General features: G+C 40.7%; 1 protein-coding gene across 1 annotated transcript; it reads left to right on the top strand.

The window, feature by feature from the left end:
• The first annotated feature begins 657 nt into the window (after positions 1–657).
• On the top strand, positions 658–13,535 carry lmx1a (LIM homeobox transcription factor 1, alpha). The gene is made up of 10 exons (XM_054603006.1): positions 658–673; positions 2,158–2,244; positions 2,378–2,407; positions 2,809–2,989; positions 9,111–9,331; positions 10,108–10,289; positions 11,048–11,125; positions 11,605–11,692; positions 12,032–12,214; positions 13,393–13,535. Exons 1-10 carry the CDS (start codon positions 658–660, stop codon positions 13,533–13,535), a joined length of 1,209 nt encoding a protein of 402 aa, XP_054458981.1.
• Positions 13,536–15,236: the final 1,701 nt, after the last annotated feature.

Below are 15,236 nucleotides of genomic sequence, written 5' to 3'. Positions count from 1 at the left end.
TTTAAAAATGTATCTGAAATGTGTTATTTGTCTTGTCTTTTTTATATTATTTGTTAGAGCTAGAGGGGTCCGGGTTTTTGAAGCCAGTGAAAATATTGTTTGTATATTTTTTATTAGTATCAGAAAAATAGTAGCCTTTAATATCCAAATTCATCTTTACTTTTTTTCCTTGATAATCTGAGACTACATTTTTATAATGACCACACACGTGAAACACTCTTAAAGGGTTTAGGTTCTTAAAGCAGGATTGCTATATAACTTAATCAGTGTCGAAGAAAATGTTTTAAAACACAATTTAGATTTCTTTTATTTCTTTTAATAAAATAGTATTAATAATAATCGATATATACAAGTCATAAACAACTACCCCAATGATATTAAGTTCAACCCATATATCCATTCAGTGTCTTATCAGATATAAGTTAAACAATTACCTTAAATTATGAAAATGTCATGAAAACTTGACTGAATCACAAGTAAAAAAAAAAACTTATATTTACAGAAAATCACATTTCTCATATGCTCAAATCTTTCTTTTATAATTCCACAGACAAAAGCAGCCCATACATTTTTTTCTGTTAGGTAAAAAAAATAAAAAATGGATGAAACAACTCTTTTCCGTTATATATACATACATTTCCAGTTGTTGCCCACCAGATGGCGTGCACAGAATGTAAACGCCACAACCGGGGGCTGCTTCCTTCAGTCAGTATCCTGGTTGATGTTCCATAATCCTCCTCCTCATCCTGGTTCCAGTCTGTAGGCCTCTGCACCAGGGCCTCTGCATCAGAAACACCTTGCTCCTCACAACTAAGACCAGTTAAGAAGTAAAGACTGGTGGCGGTGGTGATGTTATACGACAATGTTAATCTAAAAAGAACAGTTTATGTTAACTTATCACAGATATATCAAAATCAGTGTATATGTCGTCTCACAAGACATTGCAGAACTTTACAAAAGAGCTAGAAATGAGTGGGAACATGTGTTTGTAAAACACATGTTAACATACAAAAAATATGTTGTATAGGCTGCAAAATGAATGATCAGTCCAGCTGTAGCATACGCTTTTTTTTTATCTATCTTTACGTCTTTATATCTTTCTACTGAAAACATATCTATCTATCTATCTATCTATCTATCTATCTATCTATCTATCTATCTATCTATCTATCTATCTATCTATCTATCTATCTATCTATCTATCTATCTATCTATCTATCTATCTATCTATCTATCTATCTGTCTATCTATCTATCTATCTATCTATCTGTCTGTTTATCTATCTATCTATCTATCTATCTATCTATCTATCTATCTATCTATCTATCTATCTATCTATCTATCTATCTATCTATCTATCTATCTATCTATCTATCTATCTATCTATCTGTCTGTCTATCTATCTATCTATCTATCTGTCTATCTATCTATCTATCTATCTATCTATCTATCTATCTATCTATCTATCTATCTATCTATCTATCTATCTATCTTATCTATCTATCTATCTATCTATCTATCTATCTATCTATCTATCTATCTATCTATCTATCTATCTATCTATCTCTCTCTCTCTCTCTCTCTCTCTCTATCTATCTATCTATCTATCTATCTATCTATCTATCTATCTATCTGTCTATCTGTCTGTCTGTCTAAACAATAATAAACAATGTGAAGATACAATGTGTTCCTTAAAGTTTGACCTTTCAACCTGCACTTTACTTCCTGAGCACTATATGCATTATTGCTTTATAATGAAAGAAAAAAACCTTTCATGTGCTTATCTGGTAACTTTGTACCATCCAATGTGGAGAGAGAGAGAGAGAGAGAGAGAGAGAGAGACAAACAGATAAAGAGAGAGAGAAGAGAGAGAGAGAGAGAGAGAGAGAGAGAGAGACAAACAGATAAAGAGAGAGAAAGAGAGAGAGAGAGGAAGGAGGAGTGAGAGGTAACCGGCACCTGCAGGAAGTCTCTCTCTCTCTCTCTCTCTCTCTCTCTCTCTCTCTCTCTCTCTCTCTCTCTCTCTCTCCGTCCTTCCCGTTCACTCCTAATAGGATAATTGATAGAAAGCCTAAATAGTCGATACCGGTGGACTCGGAGAGGTCTTCGGAAGCTCTGAGGAGAAACTTTGCTGCTGCTCGCTCTGTGCTGCATCAGGCCGTGTGAGCGCCGGAGATGCTGTGAGCCCTGAAGAGTTGAGGACCAGAATACTTTCCTGCCGTCTGGAAGCTCGCACTTTTGCAGGTATGGCCTTCTTGAACTTACAAAACTGTATTTAAACTGTTACTTTTTTTTTTGCAATATTCATTTCCTATCAATTATGTTTTGGACCCCCCCCCCCCCCAAAAAAAAGGCCTATTTCACAATGTTTCTTCAGTAATATTGGCTAGACCGGTGTTGTGCTTAAGTGGGTAAAAGTTGATGACATTATTTGATCAATAAAGCTTTATTAGTAGCTAATAGTTATTTATAGACATTTCAACAACGTATTTTTAGTTTGAATATAACTGATGGTTGTGTTGTTTCTTTTTCTTTTTTTTTGCACTATTTTGACACATAGTCATCAGACGAACTTAATATTGGGTCAAATTAAGTATCAATCAAGAACATTTCAATATATCAAACACACTTTTTAATAAACAAGCCACCTTTTTAACCAACTTCTCCCTCCCATTACAACGAGGAGAAAGTCTCAGTTTAATGAGCTCTCTATCAAACTTTGTTCAGCCTTATTAGCAGCAGTTCCGCTGCGTCCTGCTGATTGGAAGAGTGTCCTAATTAAAGGATTTCGCCATCATTGCAGATCAGATATGGATCAGGGGGCAGTGTGTGCCGGATGCCACCGGCTGATCACAGACAGATTCCTGCTCAGAGTCACCGACGGCCTGTGGCACGAGGAGTGTGTGCGGTGCGCCGCGTGCGGGGACACGCTCAGGAACTCCTGCTTTCTGCGGGACCGCAAACTTTACTGCAAGCGGGACTATGCTGAGTGAGTGCTGCTCTTCAACTCTTCATCACTGTTTTGGGGGTTTCTCCTGATGTTACAGCCTAAAGAAATGATAAAACACGTACATCTCACTGATGGAGGGAAGCTCATTTTCACCTTCATCCAAAGTGAAAGAGATTTTCCAGGTTGAGCTCATCTGATTTTATATTTTGATGGTTTTTTTTGGAGAGAGATTTAGCATTGCAAAAAAACAAAGAAATTTGAATTTTGGAATACGTTTTTGTTTTAAGTTAAAAAAAGTGCAAATGTATATGCTTTTTCTTACTGATTTCACAAAGACATATATAGATGTAGATACAGATATATATAAGTGTAATATACATATATAGATTCACTACAGTGATCATTACAATTGTATGAAATGTATGCTAAAATATTTTTTTATTTTTATATTATAATTACGGTTTTTTTTCTAGTCCTGTTCTGATGCAGTTTTCACTTTGGCACGTACATTATTACCAACATTAAGTCCATGTTATCACAAAAACCACCAAATGGTGTACTATTAAGGTATTCCCAATTTTGTTATAAGCCTTATTTTATTTTGTTTCATTTTATTTACTTTATTTAAGTTTTTGGCCTACGGCCCAAAAATTACTGTGCCTTATTAAGCCTATTTTGACAACGGAACCCTTGTCCAGATCTGACCTTGACTAAGAACGTGTGTGCATGTGTGTGAGAGCATGTGTGTGTGTGTGTGTGTGTGTGTGTGTGTGTGTGTGTGTGTGTGTGTGTGTGTGTGTGTGTGTGTGTGTGTGTGTGTGTGTGTGTGTGTGTGTGTGTGTGTGTGCGCGAGTAAGAGAGAAGGAGACAGAGAGAAAGAGAGAGAGAGAGTTGTGAAATAAGTGATTTATCTTTAAAGTAACTTAAACACATATATTCCTAGTGTTGCATATTGTACATATGGGTGCGTTTTATAGTTTGTGGCAAAAGGATTGTGTCGTGTGTGTGTGTGTGTGTGTGTGTGTGCATGTCTAGTTGTGTATGCGCATATATGGTGCAAGCTGACTTGCAGGGCTCTTGGCACGGTGCACTAAGAGAACAAGGTGACTGGAGGAGGAAGGGGTGGCGAGGGAGCTGGAATGTGAGAGCACTATTGCATAGTGTACATCCACACACACACACACACACACACACACACACACACACACACACACACACACACACACACACACACACACACTTGCACATACACAAAATAACAAGGTAACACCTTCAACCACAACACACACACAAGCACACAGCACACAACCAGGGGTAGAGCTCAACTGACACATTGTCAAAATGTGTTAAAATTTCGAGGCCCATTGGCGTGGCAACTGCAAGCTGGGGACAACATATGGTCTCGTCGACGAGGCAGCCATCACCCCCCCCCCCAAAAAAACCAACTCCTACTACCATCACCTATCGCCGGACTCCCTCCTACCAGCCCACTGCCTCATCCCATCATTCCTTCTCCAAAACATGCTCTCACCTAAACAAGAGCCAAGACTAAAAACGACTCACCCTAACAGGCAGCAGCTCACATTATTTCTGAACAATTTAGTGATGGTCGTTCTGCCAAGCAGGCAGGGAAACAAGAAGTGTTACACTTACCGGTCCAAAACGCTCCCCACCACCATGTTTCCAGTCAACTAAATCACACTGCAGTGGTGCTGCAGCTTTTTGAGCAGAACATTTAGAACCATTATATTGTAGAATGACCAAGTACTGATTTAAACATTTGAACCTGTAATGGATAAATGGAAGTGTGTTTTTGTAAAAGCACACAATTCAAACTGCTTAGCATGATCAGTGGCGATCATATCAGCCAAAGCACTGAGAAAAATAGCAGGACTGAGAGGTAATTAGCAGAGTAGAGCCATATGTCAGAAGGTCTGGTGCATCCCTACAAGAGAGACTCTGAGGATGGCGTGAACTTATTTTGGGGGACAGTGCGCTCCATGAGCCCTGGCGTTATGTGCCGCGGCATCTGGAAAGCTCTGCTCACAGCAGCCCCTGTGTCGAGCAATGGGACAACGCCCAGCCGACCGTGAGATATCTGACCTGACCAATTAGCAGGAGGCCTGGTGCCAGAGCCCGGCCTCTGAGGTCTCACGTCTCCACCTCCCCTCTCGTCCTGTCTGGGGTTAGGACACCTTATAACACATGAGCGCCACTGTTGTCCACGATGTGGGTTTTTTAAAAAGTGTGCCAGTGCTTCTCTCGCAGCGCTCCCTCCCTTCTTTTGATACAGGACTAGTGTGAAGCCAGCTCATAAGTGACAATTATTCCATACTGTGACAGCATTTGTCTCCTACCACACGCTGTATCATCTGCCTTGTTTTCCCTTTCTATGTGTGCTAAATCAATGCCAGCCAGACCACCAGGTTTGGGCCGCTGGCCTGTTTCATGGAAGCTAAAAGACTATTATGCCACAATTTGAACAAAGTTTATATTTTTGTTATTCCTCTTCAATCCAAATTCATCATGTGATTTTATTTATGACTCAAAGTATCAGAATGGTGAATAATTGTATATGTCATGATTATTGTATAGATAAATGCCAGAACATGCCGAGAGTTTATATCTTCTATAACGTAAACCAAATTCTTCCGAGTATTCAGGAAAAAAATATAAAATAAACAAATACACAACAACAAACATAACAAAATATACAAATATATAACGATACCAAATGGAAATAAAATGTATAAAAAAACACTGGCACCATAAGGCACCCTGTGGAATAAATTTGATCTTTTTTAGACATGTTAATGTCTAAGACATTGAGGCATGTTCTTTGTTATACTAAGATTACTGGGCTTTTTTTTTAGCAACATCCTTAAAGCTTAAACAGACTTCTTATTATACAGTACAGATGAAATAATTCAAACAAGTTGCATAAGTGCTTTTTGTGTTAAGTATTTCTTCTCTAAACTGAACTGATTTTCAGGCCATTTGACAAAAGTTTGATGACTTTTGCATTAATTAAATGACCAGAGTAATTAAAGCTACTTTAAGCTTGTGTAAAAATTAGATTTAGAGGTTCAAGAATTGAGTCAATAATTTTCTTGACCAAAATTCTTTATGAGGTCAAAACATTTTGGTGAACTGAAGTCTGATAAGCCCACAAACCAACTGACCTTATTTTTTAATGTAATGAATAAAATCATTACATTAATGCATTTATTATAACTTGAGCTAGTTGATGGATTTATGTGAACTTTCCTTTGGACATCCTTGATGAATTAATTAATTTGTCTTCAATTTTTTGGGATGATTTCATATCTAAAAACATACATAACTAAAGATGATAATAATAAAAATATTAATAATATTAATAATAAGTTCTCTGCTTACTGGGCAGTATTATAGTAATATATGATGATACTTATTTTTCCAAGACAAAACAACCCATTGGATGATTTTCAGAGGTACTGATATTTCTAACATACTTATATTGTCCATGTTACTCATCTAGTTTGTTTGTCTGACCCTTAACAGTCACACAGGACACACAGCACATACATCAGACTGTTCTGTAATTTAATGAACCAGTATGCAAATTCCTGTCTGACAATGTGATGTTTACGTCGCTCCGATTGTCAGTAGATTCAGATTGGCTCAACGGTTCAGTGGACAGGTGGACTGGACAGCAGATTGGTCGTCAGATCAGCGGCGTGGCCGGCGGTGCACTTGACCCACAGATCTGTATCTGATACACGCTGTCTGTTGTTGTGTGTGTGTGCGTGTGTTTAGCAGCAAAGGATCCAGGTTAACCTGATCCAGAAACAGGATCCGTCTCTCCGCATGTCCACTAGACCAACAGTCTACCAAAGGTCAGCACTGAAGTCAGGGCAAGAACAATGAGAGAGGAGGGCTTTGCTGTCGTGTGTGTGTGTGTGTGTGTGTGTGTGTGTGTGTGTGTGTGTGTGTGTGTGTGTGTGTGTGTGTGTGTGTGTGTGTGTGTGTGTGTGTGTGTGTGTGTGTGTGTCAGTGTGGAGGAGTGCAGGATTTTGCTGACTTATTCCTCTGTAATGATCTTGTCACTAATTGCCATGTCTAAATCCAGCGTGACTGAGTGTTCCCGCTCTCCTGGCTGGGCCTCTGGGCCAATCATGTCAACGGAAACTCTGAAATATTAAACACCTCGAGCTGCTCCATAAGCACTGGAGGTACTCTTACCTTTGCATTAACAACGCTTAAGAATACTGGGTACGGTGAGACGAACTGGACGAGGTGCATAATGGAAAAGCGATTCTCGAAAACATGAATGATCTCAAAACATTAATGCCCGCAGTTTCTTCTTCACTGACGTCTAGCATTAGCATCATAATGCACTTATCAGCACTTGTATGCTGTATCATACAAACCCAGAAACATTCCGGGTATTTCGTTTGCCACACTTCCTTTGAAAATGTGTCGTTGATGCATCTTGTGTTGCCACAGGAATGCACATACCGCAGACGGTATGTTGGCCATATTAAAGCACATACCATTGAGGCCGTGGTGGGCAGACGACTCTGATGGGTCAACCAGCCCGACTGACCCTCCTGAGCTGCTGGGAATGGGCTTTACCGTTTCCCTAGCGACCCCACAGCAACAGTGAGAGGTCCCAGCAATGTTTGTCTTTAGGATGTTGCAGCTCCAGACCTTTTGACAGGGATGTCTCAACCCGGCTGTTTGCTTAATGTTCAGTCTCAGGTTTTGTTTGTTTGTAAATATTGTGCTACATTTCTATTTAGCATTTATATAAAAGGAAGTCAAATGCAATATTTGTCTAACTTGAAAGTTAATGGGAAATGTTGGATTCACTGAAATCACCTTTTCCTAATATTTCTGCCTATATTCACTTTCATGTCAGAACTGCTGTAGGCATAAAAGTACCACACCACAAAAATAAATCATTATATTTTTCCATTTTTTGGTGGTGTGTAATTTATTTTTCTGCCTGGTAAAATTTCCTCGAAATGGTATGTGAAACTGCATAATTTCACTGAAAACCATAATCACATCAGTCGGAGATAAAACCCACAATTGAACAATTCAATTATTGATCAAAATGACAAATATATTATTATTATTATATATTATTAAATATATTTAATACAATAAAATAAGTTAATCATCAAGTTTTTCTAATGAAACAGACATGATGGCTGTGCTTCATCATAGGAGGCCAAAATAAGATAAATATTAAGAAGACAATATTATTCTGTAATTTAAGGGATTTTTATTGGTCCATGTGTTGAAAGTTACATTTTTTATTTCACTCCTAATTTTTCCTCAAAGTAGCAAAATAAGATAAAATAAATGTCATCTTAAATCAGTGACATATGTAGGCTCTCCTTTTGGGCCGCTTGAAGTATTTTCATGTAAAAACAAAAAAACATGAAAAAAAAAGCTGTCACTTTCTCATGCCTCTGGGCCGACTGGTCTGGTAACCCAGTCAGGTCTGCAGACAAACGCCCGCTCCAGAATGATGACGCATCATCCTGCGTGACAGACCCAAAATGCCGCGGTGCCAGCCAGCGGACAATGGTCCTGCTGCTTGGGGGCCGGCTCTGTCTTTGTCCCGCTCTGGTAAAGCAGACTTAGAGATAATTCCGCGGATAATTCATGGTACCGCCGGCTCAGCCTCTCCCACCGGGACATCTGATTCCCCCCCTCTGCCTGGAGCCATGGCCTGCCGAGAGCTTTTCTCCTTCCTCCCCAGGAGCACAGCCTCGGACAAGGCAGCCGGAGCCACGGCAACAGTCTCTGAGGCTAAGCCCACCAGTCCTGGTTGCCAGGCGCTAAGATGCACACCCGCCACGCTAAGGGTATGTGTCTGAGTGGTCGGGGCAGGAGGAGGAGGAGGAGAGGGGAGAAGTCAGGTTGGCAGTTGTTTTGAGTGACAGCTCGACTCAGCAACATTCCCCAAGTCAACCAAGCATTTTCTCTTTTTCTCATGGAGTCCCTTCTTTCTGAGGTGTGAGGGGTCCTCAAGTGTCTCTCAGCTTATACTCAAGCTCTGGGCAGCCAAACAAAAGCATTACTCTCTGTTATTTACTGAGCTCTCACGGTTTCTCTCTATTACTTCCCCTTTGCTACACCCCCACCCTGCTATCCCTCTCTCCAGTCTGTTTGCAGTGCGTTGTGGGGGCTGTGTGGAGGCCGTCTCTCCCGCAGAACTGGTGATGCGTGCAGGGGCCGCTGTGTTCCACCTGCGCTGCTTCACCTGCAGCGTTTGTTCCTGCCGCCTGCAGACTGGAGACCGCTGTGTCCTCAGGGAGGGACAGCTATTGTGTGCCAGAGAGGACTATCACCGGTGTGTGGCCAGCCCGACCTCCTCCGACTCAGGTACAGGCTGTGTACAGTTTGTTTTGTGTATGTGTGTTTGTACATGTACACCAATCACTGACGCAATGCAATACTGGGTTAGAAAAGACAAGACCCAGTATTACTGTTGGATTTTTAAAATATGGCATGGTTGTGAACTGTTATGATCTACTCTTGTCACTGCTTGTTACTGAATGTTAGTCATATGTGTATCCTTTGCAGTTTAGAATGTAATAAGCACATCATATAGTGGAACTACCAATACATGCGTGAGCAAACTTGAGCCTATTGTCTCAAAATAATCTTATTTTACTTTGGGGAAATGACTCCACAGTAATATGAAAAAATAACACTAAACTCGGTCAAAACAACCAACTGATTTGGGGTAAAGTTTCCTGCAACATAGCTTTTAAAAAGACAATATGATTAGATGTCAAATATTGATCAAATTATGCTTTTATATAAACGTTTATGACTAACACTAACACTGGTTTCAACTTTTCAATCTGTTCATTGAGAAATTCAAGGGGTCAAGGATCACTCCAGGTTGTTAAAAAGCATTCTGGGAAATGCAGGGAATCACAAACTTAAAGAGAGATCAGGCAAGTTGAGGGAAAGTGGTTAGACTAAAACTCGTAATAAGAAAAAATAGCAGAATGTAAATAATGCATGAACGTCTAAGATTGATGGAATAGGTTTTCCTCTTTATTTTATCTGCATCTTCACATTTGTCTTCCATATGTGAACGCTTGGTTGTGACTAAACATGTGCTTTCCAATCATGTCTCTCCCCCCTAGGTAGAAGCGAGGATGAAGAAGAGGAGGAAGAGGAGGAGGACTCTGGGAGGGTTACAGGCAGACGCGTTCGATCAGATGACCTGGAGAGCAAACGTCCCAAAAGGCCGCGCACTATTCTGACAACTCAACAAAGACGGACCTTTAAAGCCTCCTTCGAGGTCTCATCCAAGCCTTGCCGAAAGGTAGAGTGTTCATTCTCTGTTAATCAGTAGTCTAGAGGTACTGTAGCTCCAGCCCTGCTCCATAGCTTTTGTTTCAGATATGACAAAGGCTTTGTTGCACACGTGTTTTTGCATAGAGGGTGTCTCGAAAAAGACCAACTGATCTTTTCTCTCAACATTCTTACTGTAATTCCTACAAAAAAACGAGAATCCTTTCATTTTAATGAGAATTTAAAACACTAGTGGAAGAAATGAGCACACGACAGATCATAATTCTAGAGGGGTGTTGTTTTTTGGTTTTAAATTTTTATCAAAATAATATTTTTTTCATCTTTTTTTATAGTGGGGGAGAGCTTAATTTTTATGGAACGTAGACAGAAAAAACATTAAATCATATGTTGCTTTCATGCTGTTCAAAAAAAGAACAAATAACTAACCTTTTAGTACAGAAAACAATATAGAAGTTAGCCCAGAAGTGTTCAGCTATCTACTGTATTTAGTAGTGCTGTGCTGCTGTTGGGCGGATGGGTACATAAACTATAGCCATATCTTAATTACAAAGCAGACTTTAATAAATCAAAAAGTGCAAATATTAAGAAAGTATATATAATACTTTTTATAAATGCTTTATCTTTTTCTCCCTGTTTGAGGCGGATTGGTGAAGTGATAGTTTTTTTTTTTTCAACCTTCAAGTGACCTCTTCTCTGTTTCTATTTTTCAATTTTTACCCTCCCTTTCTAACTTTCTCCCCCTTTCCTCCCCCTGAATCTTAATCCAAGGTAAGGGAGACCTTGGCAGCAGAGACTGGTCTGAGCGTCCGGGTTGTGCAGGTCTGGTTCCAGAACCAAAGAGCCAAAGTAATACAAAGTGCACACGCACACACACACACACACACACACACACACACACACACACACACACACACACACACACACACACACACACACACACACACACACACACACACACACACACACACACACACACACACACACACACACAGTCATATGCGCTGCTAATAAAAGGACTCTTTCTGCACCGTGTTTGTATGCCAGAGTGGAAATCAGCCTGGTTATCTCTTCATACAGGAAACTGATGACATCTCACTGCGAGATCACTGCAGATTAATCCCCATATTTCCTCACAAAGTGGGCTCATGTGTGGTTTCCCTCCTCCACTGAAAGATGTCCTTTACCTCACTGTTAATACTTTGCAATTGAGTGAACACACTCGTGCACCTGGGTGGCAGAGGGACTGTGGAGTGATAAAAATGTTTTACACTAGGCCTGTATGTGAGATTAATGCCATGCTGCTGGTGCATGGTTTTCTTTTGTAGATGAAGAAGCTGGCCAGGAGACAGCAGCAGCAGCAGGAGCAGCAGCAGCAAACTCAGGAGCAAAGAGAGCATCCATCACATCACACAGGTATTTGGATAATGTTTTAATAAGAGCTTTACTCCCATGCAGTATGATATATTAAAATTTAAAAGTAAGATATACCTCTCCGTTCAATAAAAAGCTAAAAAAATGTCTATATTTTAAAATATAATATATTTTAAGTGTCTTTTATCAGACAGAAAATCAACAATATTACAAAGTAAGATAAAGATTAATATCACATTTTTTTTTACAATCACCAAAGTCAGTTATAATAGAGCTCTAAATATGCTAAATGGCTCTAGCATCATGAAGTTGGCATTACTGTAACAGATAGCAGTAAACACAACTCATGCGTGTTTCCTGTGTGTCTCCTGTGTCCAACAGCGCCCTCCTGTGGTGGTTTGACATCAGAGCTGGAGCACCTGGGGTCCTCCTATACTCATATTCAGCAGCAGCAGCAGCAGCAGATGGGTCTCACCACACTGGAGCCGCAGGACTATGACATGGACCCCTTCAGACAGGGCCTGACCCCTCCTCAGATGCCAGGGGATCACATGCACCCCTACGGTAAAAACCCTAGTGCTGTCAAACCATGATGGTGAATTACATTATGTTTTTTAATTAATTGAAGGTTTTGTAATAGGTAGGATTGGAACAATGAAGACAATTTTAAAAATATAATGCATATGATTTATTGGCATTATGTTGTCAGTGTGAGTATGTTCATTTAAAATTTACACTAGTTTGTTTATTTTCTCAAATTCTGACGTCTGTTTCCTGCTCTGTGTCCTTGTGCTGTAGAAAAACTTTCGTTTCCTTTTAAGCATTGGTTCCATCAAAAGATTTAAATGAAAAAACGTTGCTGTCTCTTGGAGACTGTTTACATGCAATTACATTTGTGGAGAAGCTCCACTTTGCATTAAATGCTCGTGCAACTTTCTGTCAAGCTGTCCAACATAATGTCAGAGGTAACCATATATTTGTGGATGGACAAAATAGTGGAAAATAACAGCTTAATTACATCCTATAGTATAATGTAATATAACAAAACAACCAACACTGACCTGAATCAAAACATCTCCAGCACAAAAACATTAACATTATATATATTTTTAAGGGATTTGTATTGGATTTAATTATACTCTCAGTTGCCCCTGTTATTTTATTCATCCCTTGTGAAGTGCAAAAAAATATTTTAAAGGGCCAATGTGTTGCACTTCTATCGGCAGAATAAATCAGAACTATGTTTTAGTGTATAATCTCCTGAAACTAAGAATCTTTGTGTTTTCATTAGATTAGATATCTTCAAAATGGAGCCGATCCTCTTTATAGCGTCCATCCAGTTGCACTGCTATGTTTCTACGGTAGCCCAAAATGGACAAACCAAATGCTGGCTCTATAGAGGGCCTTTTTAGTATTTTTTTGTGCTTGAAGGCCACTGTAGTTCTCTGAGCTGCGTTACCACAGTTTTGAACTTGGCTGCTAATGTTACCGCCGTCTTGGAAAGGGAGGAGTGAGTGGAGAAGTATTCAGTTGGTTACAATCTGCAACCATACTGCTAGATGCCATCAAATCCTGCACACTGTCCCTTTAAACTCCTCTAAAATGAATTTTTACTTAATGCAGCACTTCCATAAAGTTGGGTCAAAGATGATCAAAAATGGTAAAGCAGAGACTAAAGACGATGACAAACATTAGAGAACTGTTTTCACAGGCTGATCAATGATGTTGTGTCTTTTTTTTAGGTTTTAAGGCTCTGTATGGCGACATGGACAGAGACCCTCTGTGTCATGTGGCTGACAGCGACTGCCTGTCCCTGGGTGACTCCTCTTTGCTCACCCCCATTGACCGCCTCTACTCCATGCAGGACTCTTACTTCACCTCCTGAGGTTGGAGATCGGACTCAGTGAGAAGCCGTGTGTCTCCCTCACTCTGCATCGCATCCTCGGTCTCAACATTTATCTGTCTGTAGCGTGAACAAGGTAGTTGAAGAAGTGGTTGCACAGGGAACGTGGGTACACTGTGATACCATGCAATATACCATGTGCACGTGCATATAAACATGATTACACTGCTGCCTCTTATGCTTTACAATCCCCACTGTACGACACAGGCTCCTGTGTATGCACGATACTGTCGGACCTCTCTCACTATGTTTGAATGTTAGATTATGATATTATAACTGCATCTACTAATGTAAATAACTGTTTGGGTGTGTATTTGTATTTATTCTCACAATGTGTGTATGCTGTTCGTCTTGAATGAATCAACCAAGGATCAATAAATAATGGATGTGAAACAGTGAATATTTAGTATAACATGGATGGAATAGTGAGAATGAAACACAGGCTGGTTTATTATGAGGAGGGGGCATTCATGCTGAGGGTTAGAGCCGGGTCAGTCCATCCTCGGCTCTTATCAGTCCAATCTAGGTGACAGGTCAGCGAGGCATCTTCCCCTTGGCTGTCGGGTGGATCATCAGATTGTGAAATGCTGGGCTATGACAGCTGTATGGGTCAGTGGCAGGTAAGCATCACATCCACGCCGCCATCATCAACGCTCACATTGTGCTCCTCTCGGTCAAAGGCCCTCGCTGCATTTTTCTGCCTTTTCCTTCCTTCCAGTCATAGAGGACAAGAAGGGGTGGGGGGGGGGGGGGACCACCCAGGCACAGTGCCCAGCTGGAATGCACCAATCCTGGGGAGGAAGGCTGAGGAAAAACCCAGGGTGGGGGCTCCAGACAACGGAGGGGCTGAAAGCTGTGTCAGGGGAGAATGCCCAGGGTGACACAGAGATATGAAGCCCCACTGTATGGAGTGCCTCCTTGCCCCAGCCGTGAACCCTCTCCTGGACCCATCTCATATTTCCCACTATGAAATCAGACCTCGCAGAGCAGAGAGCGCAAGTCAATGGTCAGGAACAATCTAACTGTCTGTCACCGTGGTATGCTCCTGCCAGCCAGAGCTAAAGAAGTGTGCAGCAGAGTATACTGAGTGTGTGTTTCTTTGAGTCTGCCTTTGTATCTGTGTCTGTATCTGCTCTAAGTGTTTGGCATGTGCATGCTCATGTGATAGGTGGAACAACACTCTTTGTTGTTGGGACTAAAGTATCATAATGTAGTTCCTTGTATCTTTTAGAGGTAGATGAAGGGAAAGAAGCCAGACTTAAATATCAGGGAAGGAAGCCAAGGTGGTCACCTGCAGGGCTTTTTCCCTTTCTCGTGCGCGAGTCTGTGCACAGTTGGCACGCCTATATGGTTGCCAGCAGCAGTGGGTGGGATGAGAAAAATAATCAAACCGTGATCATACGGTCACAGCAGGTAGCAATAACCTCATTATTATTCTGACGGTAGCCAAACTGTTTCCTGTCGACAGTGTGGTTATTTATTGCACCCTTCATGCCAACCACAGGCCAAAAACCCTCTGTCTTTTAACCGATATAATTGGCTTCATGCTGTTGAAGCGCCAAGACAGATGCACACGCTTTGCTGAAGATACTCCAATGGCCACTTCTGGGGGTATACTATTGGCACAAATACACAGGGAAGATTCTATACATTATACAGCCTTACAATAGGAATTCCATACTT

Source organism: Anoplopoma fimbria, chromosome 8 (genome assembly GCF_027596085.1).
Source record: "Anoplopoma fimbria isolate UVic2021 breed Golden Eagle Sablefish chromosome 8, Afim_UVic_2022, whole genome shotgun sequence".
In the NCBI taxonomy this organism is placed as follows: Eukaryota; Metazoa; Chordata; class Actinopteri; order Perciformes; family Anoplopomatidae; genus Anoplopoma; species Anoplopoma fimbria.
Note: the sequence above shows the minus strand (reverse complement) of the source record. Positions and strands in the feature narration are given on the sequence as shown.